This window comes from Halichoerus grypus, chromosome X, assembly GCF_964656455.1.
Source record: "Halichoerus grypus chromosome X, mHalGry1.hap1.1, whole genome shotgun sequence".
NCBI classification, from domain to species: Eukaryota; Metazoa; Chordata; class Mammalia; order Carnivora; family Phocidae; genus Halichoerus; species Halichoerus grypus.
Genome location: NC_135727.1, coordinates 87139208 through 87158545, shown reverse-complemented (window position 1 = coordinate 87158545; position 19338 = coordinate 87139208). Strand labels below are relative to the sequence as shown.

Below are 19338 nucleotides of genomic sequence, written 5' to 3'. Positions count from 1 at the left end.
GTGCTAATTGTGATAAATTTCCTTCCAAAATGTTAGAGGAATCATCCTGATGAGCCCGCAGAGCTCTGGCTTGTTACCTTTGTTTTGAAGATGTGAGGCGAGGATCTTGGTGGAATTGTTTTGTTTGCTACATTACACCTCTAGGGGGCAGGGCAGCCCCACAGATTATTTTCCATCCTTGTCTCTCAGGTTTCCATCCTGATCAGAACCTTGATGTGTATGTTAGGCAGACAGGCAATTTTCTGATATATTTGGCGGCGGGGTTGGGGGGCGGGGGAGAGGCACAACATGAATCTTATCTATCAGAAAACATAGTTTTATCCTCATCTGCTACTTGAGAAAACCGAGGCTCTCAAAGTTAAATGACTTGCCCAGAGTCGCAGAAAAGTCCTCCTTCCACGGCCCTGCACTTTCCCTGACTACTAAGGCCCCTAGAGAGATTTGGCTCTTAAGTGCTTGAGAACAGGCTTCCCCATGTAAATGCTTTCAACGTGGATGCTTGGAGAGCATCTCCTTCCAGGAGAAAGTCGGAGTAGCTAGCAAATTACCTGGTCCTAAGTGAGTTACATCAAAAGTGGAAACAAGCCATTTACTCATCATTCTTCCCCATGACCAGGGTTTATCGTTCTGCCAGGGAACGCAGCAGGGAAAGAGCCAAAGGGGCTGCATCTCATTTTGATGCTAAGACCCCTCGCCCGGCCCAGGGTCTGAGCCCAATAAAGACTCAATGGAAAAGAAGGCACTTTCCACTAGACTAGGCAGACTGCACGCAGGTCCCATGCGTGTCTCTTGGCTCCTTTCAGAGCAGAACACCTTGCACTGAGGGTCAAGACCATGGTATGACACGGCCACGGCATGGGAGGGAGAGGTAACGATGAGCAGATTGGCCTCGATGTCCCCGAAGGTTCATCTGACTGCTACCCTGACATCCTAGCAGCTGGCAAAATGGGTGAGTGCGAAACGCCCAGAGCGGAGGCCAAACCACTCCTGGGAGCATGAGGACAAGGCCACAGAGGAGCCAAGAGGAGCCCGCAGTGGAGCCATCTCGTGCCGCAGGAGCCCCGGAATGGGGAAAGACGTAGGCCCCTCTGGCCATTAGTGCACCGAGGCTTAAGCTGACATTCATTTGTCTATTCGACATTTACTGGGCAGCTACTATGCGCTGTGCTGTGCTGTGTGTTTCCAAGCTGCTTGCTCTCGCACTCATGCCCAGAGCACCTGCCACAGGGGCCAGCACAACATGCTCTCGATACATGTCAGTTAAATCTCAATCTGAAGGGGCCCTCGATCCAGTAGGGAGGACATGAGATGCAAACAAAGAACCGGAAAGGTATCGAAAAGGGGCGAAGTGCTCATTTCAAGGGTCGGAGATAAACCAGCAAACCAACATGGGAGAGGGGACAGTGCAGCTCAGCCTTGGGAAGTGGATGGAGCTGCAGCCCAGGAGAAGGAGGCAGCATGAGTAAAGCCCGCGAGACCATCAGCAGGCTGAGTGGGCTAACGCGGGGGGTACACCGGCCCTTCTGGCTGGAGCATGGTCTGTGGGAAGGGGCTTGGAGGAAGATGAGAGGAGAGCGGCGAGTTGGATCCCGCTCCTAAGAGGGCCCCGCGTGGCAGGTGGAGGAGTGGGAACATTCTCCCACAGGCCGAAGGCAGAGCGAAACCCCCGGAGCCCTGCAGAAAGCTTGGCCTGGCTGCGTGTCACCAGAGGCTTGTCAGAGCAAGAGCAGGGGCGGCATCTGTGAGAGAAGACTGTGGCAAAAATCCAGGCGGCCATCAGGAGACGGACCCTGACTCCAGCAGTGGTCTCAGCAGCTCTGCTCGGGGGATGGGGGAGGCCGGAGCCGAGCCTGGAGTGTCTTTAACGTCTTTCCACCTTGCCTGTGGGAGGCAATGGTGTGCACAGACTTGAGCCAGACACTTCTGGGCCCCATGCGGTTGTGTAACCTCAGGCAGGTCACTGCACCTCTCTGATCCTCGTTTCCCTGTCAGAACAATGAGGATAATACTAACCCCCACCTGGCAGGGACTCTGCAAGTGAGATAAGCGGCCGGACTGCATGGTGGGTGAGAATGCTGCAGATGGACTCTGGAGCCTGGCCACCTGGGCTCCTTCGAGCTCTTTCTCAGTCCTGCTGCTTATTCAGTGAGTGACCTTGGGTAAGTTAACCAACCTTTCTGGGCCTCAGTTTCCTCATCTGTGAAATGGATTTAATAACAATATCCACATCAAAGGATTCACGTGAAGACTGAATGAATTAATACATGGAAAGCACTTAGAACAAATAGTGCTTGGCACGCAGTAAATGCAGTAAAAAAAAAAAAGTGCTAGCTATTATTACATAAAGCCACAGAGGGTGGTGCCTGGCACACAGAAGGCTGAGACTCACTCAGCACGTGTGTGGCCTCTTCTCTATGCTCCAGGCCTTTACTATGCTCTCAGCAAATTCAGAGGCCCCAGTAGGCAAGGCGGGGGGCGGGGGGGGGGGTTGTGAGATGAAAGAGTAACAGAGGGCAAGCCTGGGTCCAGTCTTCCTCCTGCCTAGGCCCCCATCTGACACCAGGAGACACCCACTCTCTTCAAAGCCCTCCAGCCGGGTCCTCGGCCAGTGGCCTACCCTGCCCTGATCCTTCCTTCCTCCCAGAACCTCCACACCCCACCACCCTTGCTGCTCGTTTTGTGCTGAGCACTGTTGTTATGGTGGGCTGAGCCTGGAACCCTGCATCTCTGGCCAGGAAGAAGGGGCTCTGCAAGCGCAGAGAGCACGGTGTTTACTCAGCCTGGTGGCCCCTCCTGCTCTGTGCATGCAGCCAAGAAATGTTTGTGGATGACAACAACCCCATTCTTGCCCCAGATCTAGACAGAGAAGCAAGATTCCTCTAATTCTCATTCAACTCGACATTATCATTTCCTCCCACACAAGTATAATGCTCCTAACACAGTGGGGGGAAAATAAATGGCTTACCCTCCTGGGAAGAAGGAGAAACCCCCCTCCCCGGGAAAAGCACCCTAGACCCCAGAGGAGACAGACTTCCCCAGGGCCCCCTCCCCGGGCTCACTCCCCCCGCCCCCACCACACTCCCTCCCAGTGTCCTCGGCCCCGCAGGAAGCACACACTGACACAGCCCAGCAGCCAAGCAGTAGACCACGCATTGCCCTGGCTGTCAGGAACGCCAGGCCAGGCCCTCTGGTTGCTGTCCCCCAATGTGAGCCAGCTTGCAGGGTGGGCGGGGGGGGGGGGTTGTGTGCAGGCCGGGCGGGGGCAGAGGATGTAGAGTCACCACCACACCAGCTTCAGCCCACCACCGCCTACAGCAGAGCCGGGGCTGGGCCCATGCAAAGAGCGTGGGAAATCCAGCTCTCTTCAGTGTGGAGCGCCTTAGCTGTGGCCCCCAGCACACCCGTAAATCATTCCAGGCGCCAGAACTGCGAGTGGGGCCAGGCCAGGACCAACAACGAACGCAGAGCTCTTCTCCAATCATCTGGAGACGGGTGACGATGCCAAGGATAAAAGACCCGAAGGAACGTTGGTGGAGACCAGCAGCGACTAGCAAACAAACAAGCAAGCAAACAAACAAGCGAAGCCCTCACATCCAGAAGACCAGTGGCCAGAAGGAGGTTGAGCCTCGTCTCGCTCTCTGCTGCACGAAAAAGGCCACACCCAGAGCACAGCAGAAGGCAGACTGGCATCCGGGAACCTGTCCAGAGGAGACAGCGCGGGAGGATGTGGGAATCCTGGGGCTATGACACGGGTGGGGGTGGACACGACCGCGGCTATCAGCTGCAGGAGATGGACAGTTCACAGGACCGAGAGTCCGTCTTCGGGCGAGTGTGACCTCTGGCGTGTCGCTTCCCTCCTCTGAGCCCCCTCAGTTTCTTCGGCTAGAAAATGTGGATCGTGGTGGCAGCCCCACAGGGTCGCGGGGAGGACTAAATTAAGTGCCCAGGCACACGGGACCCTCACCAAGCGGCAGCTGGGCCCCGGCCCCCTCTCTCCCCCCTTCCTCCGCCAGAGGGAGCCTGGGGACCAGAAACGCCTAGAGCCTCTACCGCCTGTAGCCTGTACCAGCTCTACCTACCCTCCCCCCGCCCCCCCGCGCTGCAGCCTCTGCTGCCCGGCTTCCAGCGGTAACCTTCTCACCCGCTCCTTGCAAACCCAGGACGGGCCTGGCAGGGGCCTCTCCTCAGCAGCTGCGGCGGCAGAGTGGCTACTGCATCCACGGGCCCCCTCTTGATGCCTGGCCGGGAGGGAGAGTGGAAAGGAGGGACACACAGCCTTCTTCCCTCCCCCGTCGGCGCCCCCACTCCTCCCAGAGTCAGCTCCTCCTGCTCAAGTCCTCTAGGTACCTAAGGCTCTCCCGGCCTCTCCCAGCTTGTGACCTGGCCAGGTCCCGAAGCCAAGAGACTCCTGTGGGTTGGAAAGCCCTGGTGGAAAAATGACAGGCCTCGGAGACAGGTGGACGTGGGTTCGAGTCCCAGCTCCACTGGGAGCCAGCAGCGTAACCTTGAGCAAAACCCTTTCGTCTTGGAGCCTCAGTTTCCCCATCTCTAAAATGGAGTTGCTACTGCTCACTGCACAGGGCCTGTTGTGAGGCCCCGAAGAGGCAATAATGGATGTGCAAATATTTAATATATGGTTAGGAGAGAGTCACAGTACCATCTAAACCCTCTTATTAATCCAGTAGGAAATGTGAGGCAAAGAAATCCAAGGAACAGCCTGGAGGGTGCACAAAAGAGGGACAGACCGAGACACAGGCCTGTGCGGATGGCAGAAGCACAGAGCTCAAGAGCAAATGGGCTTCCAGCCAGCCAAGAGATTCAGATCCACGTCTGCAGGATGGAGAATCTGAGGGTAATGGAATCCTGGAATTGGGGAAGACCCAGGTCACTTCACTGGGCTTTACACCCGATTCAGGAACGGTGCTTTCTCCAGCTCTTCCCGACACCCACTGGGCCTCTGCCGGACACGTCCAGCCAGCTCCCACCCCCCACCTCTTGAGCCAGTCCACTGCATCACCCGACAGCCAGGTTGCAAAGTTCTCCCTGATTAACCCCCCAATTTCCCCCTGCTCCTGGTTCTGCTCCCTGGAGCCACACATAATGAGGCTGTCACAGGCGTGACCACTCTAGAAAAGTCGTCCATAGCCAGGCTCAAGGGCCACCAGGCCCATCCAGTCTCCTGCTCCCACCCCCACCATGGCCCTCTCCTGAAACAGCCTCGCTTGGTGGGTCTGGCCCCTTCCTCCAGTGTGGGACCCACGCAGGCAGTCTACAGGGAATGGGCTCCCAGCAACCACGCCTGGACAGGAGAACCCATCTCCCTCGGCCCCGGACTACTCTGGGGCAGTCCACACCAAAACTCAGCTGAGGGTGCACTGCAGTGGGGCCCAGCTGAGCCGTCGAGCTGCAGCTGCAGCTCCTGGGGCCCAGCCATCTCAACCCAGCACCCCAGCCTGCTGCCTCACCACGGGGGAGTTGCAGAGAGCTGTCTCCCGGCAGATTTCCTGAGGCAGAAGGCTTCCCCACCCCCAGCCCAGCCTCCAAGAGACACTCCACTGGTTGTGGCACATGGTAGGACCAGCTGAGCAGTGAGAGGAAGGGGAAGGCTGTCCATTCGCTAGAGGACTTCAGACTTGCTCGGTAGTGTGGCTGGGTTAGTCACAGAACCCTCAAATCTAAGCTGGGGGACCTTAAAGAGCATTCAAGGCAGACAAGATTTGGGGGGACCTGATGGCCTGAGAGAGGAAGGGACTCAGTCAAGGTCACGAAGTCAGTCTACAGCACAGCTGGAAGGGGAACCCAGGTCTGCTAACTCCCGGTTCAGTGTTCTTTCCAATACAGCAAAAGGGAAAGCAGGGAGGCTTCAGGGCAGCCCTGTGAGCCTGCATGCCCTTGACTCTCTTAGCCTGACATTTATCCCGACCAGCTCCTGGTAGTGTCTGCAGGGAAGAAGTGGACCCAGCCCATGGCCCACCAACCCAAGAGATACTGCCAAGGTGTCCCAAATAGGCCGACACACAGACCCCAGCACAGAAACTGGCACTGATCCAACTAGAGGGAAGCTCTGTAGACTTCCCTCCCTGGTAGCTCTTTAACTGGGGGGTGTTTTTCTCCAGGGTGGAGAGGGGGTGGTCTTTGAGGAACTAACCAAGGGCCTGGCCTCCATCTTTGCTCCCCCATCTTTGCTCCCCTGGCCAGGATGTGCTGCAGTTCCCCTCAGAGGGACGTCTCAGCCTCCAGCAGCCATTCCGGTCCCCACCTGCCTCTCTGGGAAAGGATGGGGCTGAGGCCGCCAGACACAAGATCAGGCCTGCACTCAGGACCTGCAGAGGAGACCCAAAGTGCGGGGGGGGGGGGGAGGATGGGGGCTTTCTTTCCCTTGGGGCTCTGAGGTGACACCATCAGATAATAGAAATCCCAAGCAGCACATCCAAAATAAATAAATAAATGAAAAGCCATCCCCTGGCAAGGGTACAGCTAAGGGGGTGAAGAAGTGGAGGGGTGAGGACTGCTGTAGGCCCTCACTGGCGGTGGTTTTGAGAAAGAAGAGACACCTGCACTCATCTGGCCAACCCAGGCTGGGGTGGCTAGAGAAGGGGTGGCGGCTCCTGGAGGAGGACCCAGCTCCTCCTGACAGGCTGGGACGGGAGAGGAGGACATGGAATCAGGCACGGGCTTCTTACTTTATCAGCCGGACAAGTTGGAGAGGGAACTAGAGGGGAAGAGCTGGGATGAACGGAGTCGGGGCGGGGGGTGGTTTACGAACACACGTTCCTTACTTTCTCTGGAGGGTTGTGGCCGGGCTGGTGCTGGTACTGGTGCTGTGGCCGCCGCCGGCCCCGGGGCTGGAGCTCCTGGATGCGCCACGGCTCATCTGGCCCCGCTCCCGCGGTGGCCGGGGCCCCACGCCCACCGCCGCCGAATAGCCGGCTTCCTTCTCGCGGCCCGGGTGAGCTGGCCCCGTCTCCCGCCCGCCACGCTCGCGACCCAGGGCTGGGTTCTCGTGGTGCAGGTGGCACTGGGCCACGTCGCGCTCGCGGGCTGGGTAGCCGGTAGTGTCCTGGAGCGGGTAGGCGGCGTCCCGCTCCTTGTCCCGATACACTGCCTCCCGGTTCTGGTAGGCGCCGTCCCGGTTCGGGTAGCCCACGTCCCGAGCCGCCTGGTGGAACTGGCTCTCCCGCAGCTCGCGGTGGTGGAACTGGGTCTCGCGCAGGTTCTGGTACTGGCTCTCGCGGCCGGGGCTATCCCGCGCGCCGTGGGGGTCCCGGTGCAGCTCCCCGCGGTGCAGCTGGCTCTCCTCCCTCAGGTCGCGGTTCTCCTGGGTGAGCTGGTCCAGCTGGCCCTCCAGCTCCTCAATGCGCCGCCGCTGGGTCTCCAGCAGCTGCTGCTGGCTCTCGATGATGTTGTTCAGCTCCAGCAGGTACTCCACCGCCCGGTTGGGGCTCTCGGATCCCGGACCGCCCGGGGGCCCCGACCCCGCCTCCATCCTGGCGGCCCAGGGGCAGGGGAAGGGGCAGGAGAGCCCGGTCCCCGCTCGCTCACGGCGCCACCCTCCCCCGGGCCCAGCCGGGGGAGGGGGCCGGCGGGACGCGAGGGCGCGCACCGGGCTCGAGGGCCCGGGGGCCCGGGGGGGCCCGGGAGACAGCTCTGGGGCCGGCGGCACGGGGAGCAGGAGCTGAGGCTACCGCTGCCGCCGCCACCGCCACGGCTCAGGAGGACGCGGCCCACGGCGCTCCGCCCGCTGCGGAGTCACTGCGCAGCGCGGCCGCGCGGGACCGCCCCGGCCGCCGGCCCGCCCCCCGCCCCTGCCCCCACCCCGCGCGCCCGGCCCGCCCCCGCGCGCCCCACCTGCCGCCGCCACCCGCGCCCGAAGGCGGACCCGCCCCGAGACACCCGCGCCAGGCCGGGGCCGGCCGCATCACAGGCTGCGGGAGATTTCTCCGTGCCACCGCTCCCAGGGTCTTCGCCTAACGCAGCCCAACGAAGCCCTCCATCCCGGTCCGTTCCAGTGTCCCTCGGGTCCTCTCAGCCCGAGATCCTCATCTAAGACATCCCTGGAACCCCCGTCTCCGACAGCCTCCGGGTCCGGGCACCCCCACGGACTCCGCATCCCCTGGGTCTGCCAATCCCAAGTGTCAGATTCCCCATCCCAGCCAACCCCTGGACGTCCTATCTCAGGCGACCTCCCTCCCGCCCACATCCCGGGTAGTCCCAGGATCTCTCATCCTCGCCAGTCCGTGGACCATTCTTCCATCCCAGCCAGCCCCGTGTCCCTCCAGCCCAGGCAGTCCACAGCTCCCCCTTCCCAGGCAGCCCCCGGAACATCACCCCCTTTTCCCCACACGCAACATCACAGTCATCCCCCCACTCCAGCCAGTTCCTAAACTCTCCATCCAAGGCAGCATCCAGATCCCCTACCCCAGTGAACCCCAGGATCGCCAAGGTTAGCTGGTCCCGGGGTGCTCCAACCAAGGCAGTCCCAGGATCCCATCCCAATGAGTTCTGGGACTCCCCATGGCAGCCGGTCTTAGGATCAAAGCTCCATTCATTCATTCAACTCTCACTTTCTGCCCTCCTTTGGAAATGTTCTTCTCCACTCTGTCCATCGTCTTCAGCCAGTGGAACTGTAGCCATCCTTCAAGACTTAAATGTCACCTTACCGAAGCCAACCTCGATTTCCCTGGCCAGAAGCGCTTGCTTTCGCTCTCCTCTCAACCTCCCATTGCACTTCTCTACACTTCTCCTGGGGTACTGTGGGACAAGTGGAACTCTGCTTTAAAGCACATTCGTTTGTGTTCTTTGTTTTATGTCCCCTGCCAGGCTGAGCTCCTTAAAGCCAGAAACATGTCTTCATTCATCTTTGTGAGCAGGTTGGGGTAGAGGAGAAAGCATCCATTTTACAGTCAGACAAAAATGGATTTAAATTCTATCTTCTCCTCTCTGAACTTCCATTTCCCCAAATAATAACACCTGCCTCACAGGAGTGGTCTTGGAAAAAAGCAGGTAAAATCATTTGGCACAGAGAACAAAACCCACAGAATAGGAGAAAATATTTGCAAATGGTATATCTGATAAGTGTTTTGTGTTCAAAATACACAAAGAACTCTTAGAGCCCAACAACAAAAAAGACGACCCAATTTTTTTGAATGGGCGAAGAATTTGAAGAGACATTGCTCCGAGGAAGATGTACAAAGGACCGATAAGCTCATGAAAAGATGCTCACCACCATTAGCCACCAGAGAAATGCAGATCAAAAACCACAATGAGAAACACACACACACACACACACACACACACACACACACATTGAGCTTTCTGTGCTACCCACACGGTGTTGTTCTGGGTTCCTGTCATAACTTTCACGATTTCCAGAGCCCTTGGTGTCCTGTAGATGAAGGAGGAGGCTGTCCTTAAATTCCTTGCAGCAGGAACCCTTCTAGGTGGCACCAAGCTTGACTTCCAAGTGGAACAGTACATCTACAAAAGGAAAAGTGAAGGCATCTACATCTTAAATCTGAAGAGAACCTGGGAGAACCTTCCGCTGGTGGCTTGTACCATTGTTGTCACTGAAAACCTGGCTGATGCCAGTGTCATATCGTCCAGGAATACTGGCCAGCGGGCTGTGCTGAAGTTCGCTGTTGCTACCGGAGCCACTCCTACTGCTGGCCGCTTCACTCCTGGAAGCTTCCCTAGCCAGCTGCAGGCAGCCTCCCAGGAGCCATGACTTCTGGTGGTGACCGGTCCCAGGGCTGACCACCGGCCTGTCACAGAGGTGTCTTATGTTAACCTGCCTACCATCGCTCTGTGGAACACAGACTCTCCTCTGTGCCATGTGGGCATTGCCATCCCGTGCAACAAGGCAGAACCCTCAGTGGGTCTGATGTGGTGGGTGCTGGACCAGGAAGTTCTTTCCGCGCATGCGTGCCATCATCTCCCATGAGCACCCAGGGGAGGTCATGCCTGATCTCTACTTCTACAGCGATCCTGAAGAGATTGAAAAGGAAGAGCGGGCCACTGCTGAAAAGGCTGTGTCCAAGGAGGCATTTTGAGGTGAAAGGACTGCTCCAGCTCCTGAGTTTACTGTTACTCAACCCAAGCTCACAAACTGGTCTGAAGGTGTGCATGTGCCCTTGGTGCCTTTCCAGAAGTTCCCTATTGAAGACTGGAGCGCTCAGCCCGCTGCAGAAGACTGGTCCGCATCTCCCACTGTTTTGGCCACTGAATGGATAGGAACAACCATTGGGTGGTCTTTTGGGATGCAAAATGGTGTGGTCACTTGGGAAAACAGTTTGAAATTTTCTCAAAATGTTAAACATAGAGTTACCACATGACCCGGCAATTCCACTCCTAGGTATATAGCCAAGAGAAATGAAAACATATGTCCACCAAGAAACATGTACATGAATGTTCATAGCAGCATTATTTGTAATAACCAAGAAGTAGAAATAATCAAATGTTCATCTGTTGATGAATGGGCAAACAAAATGCGCCATATCCACCCAATGGAGTATTATTCAGCCACAAAAAGGAATAAAGTGCTGATCCATGCTAAAACATGGATAAACCTTAAAAACATTATACCACGTTATGCTAAATGAGACACAAAAGGCCACATATCGTGGGGCGCCTGGGCGGCTCAGTTGCTTTAGTGGCCGACTCTTGATTTTGGTTCAGGTCATGATCTCAGGGTCGTGAGATTGAACCCCCTATTGGGCTCCATGCTGGGTGTGGAGCCTGCTTAAGTTCCTCACTCTCCCTCTTCTTCTGCCCCTTCCCCCCTGCATGCACGCCCTCTCGCTTAAAAAAAGAACAAAAAACAAAACAAAACAAAAAACCACATATCGTGATTTCACTTATATAAAATTCCAGAATAGGCAAATTCATAGAGACAAAAAGCAGAGTAGTACTTGCCAGGGGCTGGGGCATGTGTTGGGGGAAGGGGAGTGACTACTAACAGGTATGAGGTTTTTCTGAGGGAGAATGAAAATGTTCTAAAATTAGATTGTGGTGGGACGCCTGGGTGGCTCAGTTGGTTAAGCCTCTGACTCTTGATTTCAGCCCAGGTCATGATCTCAGGGTTGTGAGATGGAGCCCCGAGGTGGGCTCCTCGCTGGGCGTGTAGGCTGTTTTAAGATTCTCTCTCTCCCTTTCCCTCTGCCCCTACCCCCTTCTCTCTCCCTCTCTAAAAATACAGTAAATAAAAAATAAAATTCGATTGTGGTGATGGTTGCACAACTCTGTTAATTAAAAATCACTGAACTGTACATTTTTAAAGGGAGAATTTTATGATACGTGAATTTTATCTCGATAAGGCTAGTTTAAAAAAAAACAAATACCTTCCACAGAGTGTAGCACATAAGAGCAAGTACAGTAATAATAACTAACACATCTCTGGAGCTCACCATGTGCCAGGCACTGTGCTAAGCATTTTACATGTATGAGCTCACTTAATCCTCATGACAATCCTATGAGGTAGGTAGTGTTATTACCTCCATGTTACAGGTAAGGAGAGTGAAACCCAGAGGTTGAATGACTTGCCCAGGGTCACACGGAGGCATAGCCGGGATGCTCAGATGTTTCCTTCTCGCTTCTTTATACCTTTTCTCAGAGCTTTATACAAAAAAGGTGCCCCATAAGTGTTAACACATCCATCAAATACTTCTATTCATCCAGTGAATACTTACAGAGTATTTATTATGTTCTAGGCAATACCTGCATTCTCATCTTTATCCTTGCTTCTTTCATTCAGATTCCCTGTGGGGCATGGGGCAAATGGGTAGGAACATTCATTCACAAAATATTTGTTGAGTCTCTACTATGTGTCAAGCACTGTTCTAGACACTGAGGATAGAGTAATGAACAAAATAGACAACAATCCCTAACCTCATGATGCTAACAAATCTAGTGGGACAGAGAGACAATAAACAAATAGAATATACAGAGCATGTTGGATGGTATACCAGATTGAATAGTAGCCCTCAAAACTTGATGCCCACCTTGTGCATGTAAGCTTATTTGGAAATAAAGGTCTTGGCAGATGTCATCAAGTTAAGGTGAGGTCATGCTCTATTTTTTTTTTAAAGATTTTATTTATTTGACAGAGAGAGACACAGTGAGAGAGGGAACACAAGCAGGGGGAGTGGGAGAGGGAGAAGCAGGCTTCCCACGGAGCAGGGAGCCCGACGCGGGGCTCGATCCCATGACCCTGGGATCATGACCTGAGCCGAAGGCAGACGCTTAACGACTGAGCCACCCAGGCGCCCCGAGGTCATGCTCTATTAGTGTGGGTCCTAATCCGATGACTGGTGTCCCTCTAGGAAGAGGGAAATGTGGGCATAGACACACACACACACACACACACACACACACACACACACACGCCCGAGGAGAATGATATGTGAAGACAGAGGCAGAGATTGCCATCTACAAGCCAAGGAATGCTAAGGATTGCCAGCAGCCACCAGAAGGTAGGAAGTGACAAGGAAGGATTCTTCCCTAGAGACTTCAGAGAGAGAGCATGGCCCTGCCAGCACCTTGATTTCAGACTTCTGGCCCCCAGAACCCTGAGAGAATAAGTTTCCATTGCTTTAAGTCACCCAGTTTGGGGTGCTTTGTTACAGCAGTCCTAGGAGACAGACACAGGTAGTGATAGGTGCTCTGGAGAAAGACAAAACAGGGAAGGAGGATGGAGGGCCCTGGGTGAATCAGACATAGCCTGTGCCCTCAGGGAGCTCCCCATCTAGTCAGAGAGCTACAACCATGGGTCACAAACGGGACTAACCAGACAATGTGTAAAGCGCCAGAGCAGAGGCACTGCAGGACTGGGGTGCTGGGAGGTCTTTATGGCTGTGAAGGTGTTTGAGCTGAGCTTAGGGTTTCAACAGGTCCAAGCGGAAGAGCTGGAAAATACCTGTTGAAGGGAACCACGTGTGGCGGGAGGAAAGGAACAGTCAGTAAAACTGTGTGTGTTTAGGGAGCCACACACAGTTTGGTTGAAGAGAGCACAAGAGATGCGTGCGTGAGCAGGTGTGTGTGTGTGTGTGTGTGTGTGTGTGTGTGTGTGTGTGTGTGTTGTAAGGGATGGGAGGTAGTGGGAAGACATGGCTTGATTTCGCTTAGAGAAGACTCCATTGCCAAGCTGGAGCATCAGGACCTTCCCTTATAGGCAATGAAAAGTCATGGAACATTTTTAAGCAAGAGAGTAACATGGTAGGTGGCGAGGGCGGTCCACATGGATATCATATGTACCAAATATTACACACTACGAGGTGAGTTTTGTCTTGGTTCATTGTTGTTCAGCAGAAACTGTGGTACGTTTGTTTTCTCCTGCCTGCTGGCTCCCAGGGTCATTTCCCAGAAGCCCCAGCGCCTGGTGTGATTGCTCTCATTCTTATCCTAGGGTCAGCTTTGCCAAGGAATATGGAGCCAGAGCAGGAAAGAGCCCTGAAAACCACATCTCACCACTACCAGTATCTAGTCAACAAGAACTCGTCGTGATAATGAGAGCCAGGAAATATTTTCCTCAGATGCAAAGGTGGCATCTGTTCAAATTGGTTTTTCCTATTGGGTTCTCACAGCTCTGTCCATAAACAGATCTTCTCTTATACCGGTTAGCTGCCAGACACGAGATGGGAAAATCAAAAATTAAAAAACAACAACGACAACAACAAGCAATCATTGGTCTTTCCATCAAAGAGTTTACAGGGCCAGAATGTCAGAGCTGAAGTGACGTTAGAGATTAACCCACTTTTCAGATGAGGACACTGAGGACCCCAGAGAAATGATTTGCGCATACTTGCTGTGTGACCACTAGGCTACAGTTCCTTACTTGGGCGATTTCCTGAGGTCTGGTGTTCCAAAGAGTCTTAAGATTGCAGACTTTAAAGAGCAGAATGCTAAGAAGGTGACTATCTGTGAGGAACCTAGGAGAAAGAAGAAGGAAGGGAAAAGGAAGTCTCTCATCTCTGTGGGGATCCCTAAAGAGATAGCGGTGCTTAAAACTGAGACAGCATTTAGTTAATTAATTAATCATCCTTCCAGCCCTCTTTCCCCTAGTGGGGGAAGGGGCGAGATATATCCAAAGTACCTGTCAGTCTTGAACAGTCTCACAGAAAGCAATCCTAATAGGCTAGTCGGGAGTTTTGTTTCAGGAAAAATTTTCTCTCTGAAGATGATTTGTAAGCTTGATCCTGTCAGAACATAAAACCACATAACCCAATGTGTTTCCAAATTTGTCCTAGCTGCCATAAAATTTTGAGCCAAATTCAGAGTCCAATTATAATCCAGTTCATTTTGGGTACCTGGCAACATCTATTCGTGCTTCCTTTACATGGTCTCTGGTCTGTTTTCTTCCACATTTTTATCCCTAATTGTCTTTCTTTCATGTTATAACTGATGAGTCTCCTAATATCCTCTTTAAAGTAGGCGGGATATAAATCTTACATAAACTAAACTATATTTACAGATGCTAAGGGGATTTGAACTAGTGAAGAACATTTGCAGGAACAGATGATATTTGGCCTAGAAGAGAGCAGGCTTATGAAGACATGATTACCGGCTTCAAATATCCAATAGGCTGTCAGAGGGGCAATGCAGTGGAATTATTGTGCTTAGCTCCGCAGGGCACAACCAGAAGCAAGGTATGAAAAGTACAGGAAGACAAATTCCCAGAGGGAAGAATCCTCTCAGAGGCAAAGCTTAGCAAAGACGGTGAGTTTACTGTCACCGGAGGTCTTCAAATAGTGGCTGGATGGCCTCATTTGGAGGGTCTGTTGCATAGGGAATGTAAACACTAGATGGAGGGGTTGGATAAAATGATTTAAAAGGCCCTTTCCAGCCCTAATATATGCAAAACGCAGCTCTAGGTGTAGAAAAGAAGACTGGGGCAAGGGGGGCAGCTGGGGAAAGGAGACAAGAAAGAAAGAAACAAAAGTTCATCAAATGCCAGAACACTCTAGTCAAAAGCAGCGAACCCTAACTGCTTCTGAGATCCTTGTACATGGGAAAATGGTCCATAAACAGAATCCCAGGCTGCATTTCCCCAGTCCTAGTCCATGTGACTCCTATAGGGCAGGAGAAACAAAAGAATCAGCTCCATTGCTCCCTGCTGTTATCCAAGAAAGAGCACCTCAAGACTGTTAGAGCTGGAAGGAGGCTTAGAGATTCCTATAACCCCAGCCCCTCACTTTAGAACTGGAGAGAAAGAGGCCCAGAGAGAACAAGGGGCCTGCCTGTCTACGGGTCAGCCACTTCACCGACCATGTGCTGCTAAAGGGCAGAGATAATTTTGTTTACCTTTCAATCCCCCAACTAGACGTGGCCGCAGGTCCTTGCACATGGTGAATGCACTGTAAGCAGTTGGAAAATGGAATTGAATTGCCCAGAAGCGCTGGAAATAGAAGCTACGTCTTTTGACACCCCCACCCCCAGCCCACGATGCTTTCCATGACAAAATTTCATCCAATTCAATGCAACAGGCATTGATTTGGCATATCTGTGTGCCAGGCCTGGAGCTATAGCGAGAGCTGAACAAGAGGCAGGCTGTGCCCTCAAGGAGCAAACGGCTCCTCCTGGGAGCTGGGCTCTTCCCCTCTTGGGCCCTACACACCTGCTGTTCTTTTGGCATGGAAAGCTCTTTTCCCTGCCTTTGCCTACTTACCGCCTATTCATCCTTCAGATCTCAGTTCAAATGTCAATTCCTCAGCAGCACCGCGTCACACTCCCAGATGAGGCAGATCCCTCTGATAAACGCTCTCAGCGAGTCATTCTCCTTCCTTGAGCTTAGCAAGTATGTAATTACACATTGATTTGTGCGGTTCTTTGTTTGCTTTACCTCCTGCCTCCTTCACTAGACTGTTAGCTCTACAAGGGCAGATACTCCGTCTGTTTTGCTCTCCACTGTACCACGAGTCTGGCAAAAAGCCTGGGACATGGTAGGTAAGCAATAAGAAATCCATGTTTGTTGAATGCATGAATCAACAATCTAATGGGGTTGTATAGATATATAAATTGTAACTACAATTCACTGTGATAAGGGATATATAGTAATACAGAAGTTAATTCCGTAAGAGGGAGAAAGCCAGCTCTTGTATCAACAGATCTGGCCTTGTAGAATAATTACACTGCCAGACAAAGCAGGGGGCTAACAGCAGAGCCTTGAGAAAGTGTTTGTTGGGGGCGCCTGGCTGGCTCAGTCATTAGAGCATGGGACTCTTGATCTTGGGGTCATGAGATCAAGCCCCACGTTGGGTGTAGAGATTACCTAAAAAAAGAAAGAAAGAAAAAAGGAAGGAAGGAAGAAAGAAAAGAAAGTCCCTGTTGTGTTCAGACAAACCAAAGTTGTGGGTAGCATCTGTTTCCCCAGTACCCGGAGAAGCAGGGTAGTTCTGCCACAGTGGGACAGACTGGGCACCTAAGTACCAGGCACAACAGGCAAAATCAGACCACATGGGGCTGGCAAGACCAAAAGGACGCTCCTGGTATTCGAAATCCACAGATCTCTCTGTTCCTCAGTGATGTCCTCTACAGGAGAAAGACTCCGAGGATTGACTGGTTCTGGAACGAGGGGGCAGTTCTGCACCTTTGGGGGGGTGGGGGCGGGTAAGACCTACTCCCAGGCATGAGAGAGTGTTGCCCTCTAGTGGTAATAATGATCATGATGACGATAATAACAAGTAGTGGATGTGGTCCTTGTTAGGGTGATCAACCATCCTGGTTTGCCCGGGATCGTTTCAGCACTCAAGTTCCGCTTTCCGGGGAACCTCTGAGTCCCAGACAAACAGTGACAGTTGGTCATCCTACCCCTTGATGGTGTTCAGTGCACGATGCATACACATGATCTCATTCGATGGCTCATAACCCCCAAGGCCAGGAATCAGGATTCCAGCTCCAGAGATCTGTAGAACTTGAGATATCCAGCCTGATTTCCAGATGAGAAAAGAAAGCCCAAGAGAAGCAAATTCCTTGTTCAACATCACATTACAAATTTATAGCAGAACTGGGATCATCATGTAGGTGTCCAGACGCACAGTGCTGTGCTCTCTGCCCCTGCCTGGCATGCCCTTGCCTACTTTGTCAATTTGTCTAGGTCCCACGTCCTCCAGGAAGCTTTTCCTAAACTACCCACCTCTCAATCCTTTCAGAAAGCTTTCCCCTGAAACACTCATCTGACACTTAGCATGTGCTATAGGTACTGGGGTTTTTTATGCTTTAAATACATAACTGGAAAAAAAAGGAAGGCTCCTTGGCCTCCCACCCCCAAACCCCCACAGGTCCTGGGGAGGAGAGCAGCCTCTGGGCACGAGTGTCAGGTGTGCCCATAGTTTGTTCAGGGCCCTGAGGAAAAGGCATTTGGCACTGCAGAGCAAAGAAAGAAGCAGAGAGAGATTTTTGCAATTACCAGGTGGGATGGATTTGAGAGCCAAGAGCTGAGCAGAGGTGAGAAGGCATCCCTGCGGCCTTAAGAGGAAAGGAGAGAGAGTGAGAGCCTTCCTTGCCCCAGTGATACCATCAGGGAATAGGTCCTAGTTTCTTGCTACCAGAATTGCTGTGTCCTTTGGTGCTCCCCTGGTCCCTGTCAAGGACCCCCCAAATCAGCTCTTGCCTCTCCCCTCCACGGAGACAAATTTGCAAACTCCCACATCTCTGTGGAAACGGCAGAGAGCAGGAGAGAAGAAAAAAGGAGAAAAATCCACCCACATGCCAACAAACTGGAAAAAAAATAACCCAGGCCTTGTCTCACTCAGCTGTTGGCTTGCTGCTCCCTCCCACTGTGATGGGGTTCCTGCCTCCTGGACAGGGCCTGGCTCAGTGCAGCCTCCCTTCCCATCCTGAGCTGGCTTTTGTCAATATTCCTCCCCCAACCTCAGTTATGGAAAGGAGGGTCCTACAGCTTAGGGGTAGGAAAGCTGGAAGGAAGATTGACAGAGCCATCAAATGCATGTGACCAACTACAAACTCAGTTCCCATCACTGTCCCCAAAACCATGCAGGGGACCATCCTCCCATCCCAGGGAGAGAAGTCAAGGAGCTCTCTCCCACCAGACAATTTCTCCCTCAACTGCTGTCCCTTGCCCATTCCTTCTGCTGCCTCTTTCTACCATTTCATTTTTAGGCTTTGTTTTTAGTCTATCTCCCTCTACTCCAGTCTTTTTGTGCTCTATCCTTTCTTCACCTTCTGCCCAGTTCTGGGCATCATACCTTTAAAAAAAACAAGATGGAGTGTGTTGGTAGGAAATGAGGGCTCTGGAAGTCATCACTATTAGAAACTGTTAAGGAAAATAGAGGTGTTTAGTAGTAGAGAAGATACAGACTCATAAATCATGGCAAGATGGAACCACAAGGAGCTTTTTGGATTACTTTGTCCAGCCCATCATTTTCCAGCTGAGGTGACTGAGGACCAGAGAGGGAAGAAGACCTGGGCTGTCATGCAGAAGAGGGGACAGCTTTGGTCTGTGGGCCTCCAGAAAACAGAAGGAGGACGAGTGGGTGAAAGATCTGAGAAAGTAGATTTAAATGACAGTTTTGTTTCTTCCTTCCAAATCCTTACTCCTGTTATTTTATGTCCTTGTCTTGCTGTGCAGGATCTCCAGTTCAATGCTGAACAAAAGGGGAAATAATGGGCATCCCTGTTTTGTTATTCATCTTAAAAGGAAAAATTTGAAGTTTCACCATTATATATGTTTGCTATAAGATTTTGGAGGATTCTTTTATCGGGTTAAGGAAGTTCCTTCTTATTCCTAGTACGTTAAGATTTTTTTTTTTTTTTGTCACTAACAGGTGTTAAATTTTATCAAAGACTTCCTCAGCATCTTTTGTAATGATCATGTTTTTTTCTTTTCTAATCTGTTTATATGGTCAAGAATGCAGTATTTAGCTCAAGAGAAAAATGAAATCTCTAAATTACAAAACCACCCACAGAGGCATTGGCTGCCTCATAGATCAAAGCAGTCAGCTCCAAGTCACTGGAAATGTTCAAGCAGAAGTGCAGCCATTCAGTAAATATTTAGGTACCAGGCTCTGTTCTAGGTATAGACAACTCAGTGGTTAAGAGGGTCCCAGCTCTCTTGCTGCTCACATTTTAGAGAAAAGATGAAAGACACAAACAACCAACACATACAAGAAGATCATTTTCAAAAGTTAAAAGTTCTTTGAAAACAAATGAAAAAAATGTACAAAGGCAGTGTGACTGGGTAGGGATGTGGAACAAGATAAAATAGAATAGGCAAGGATGGTCTCTCCAAGGAGGTGACAGTTAAGGCAAGATTGAATGACAAGAAGGCAGTCATTTCATGAAGATCCAGAGGCATGGCATCCCAGGCAGGGTGAAACACAAGGGCAA

General features: G+C 52.2%; 1 protein-coding gene and 1 pseudogene across 3 annotated transcripts in view; one reads left to right on the top strand and one right to left on the bottom strand.

The window, feature by feature from the left end:
• LOC118553205 (IQ motif and SEC7 domain-containing protein 2) overlaps positions 1–15684 on the bottom strand; it is an 84377-nt gene extending 68693 nt beyond the window's left edge. The window contains exon 1 of one of the 3 annotated variants that reach the window (XM_078063856.1): positions 15659–15684. In XM_078063856.1, the coding sequence (XP_077919982.1) occupies positions 15659–15669 (11 nt within the window). In that variant the 5' untranslated portion in view covers positions 15670–15684. Of the gene's footprint in view, positions 1–6779; positions 7602–15658 lie in introns of those variants that run through there. The other 2 variants (XM_078063857.1, XM_036120179.2) reach the window with 2 other exon arrangements.
• LOC118553207 (small ribosomal subunit protein uS2 pseudogene) lies at positions 9371–13497 on the top strand (annotated as a pseudogene).
• Positions 15685–19338: the final 3654 nt, after the last annotated feature.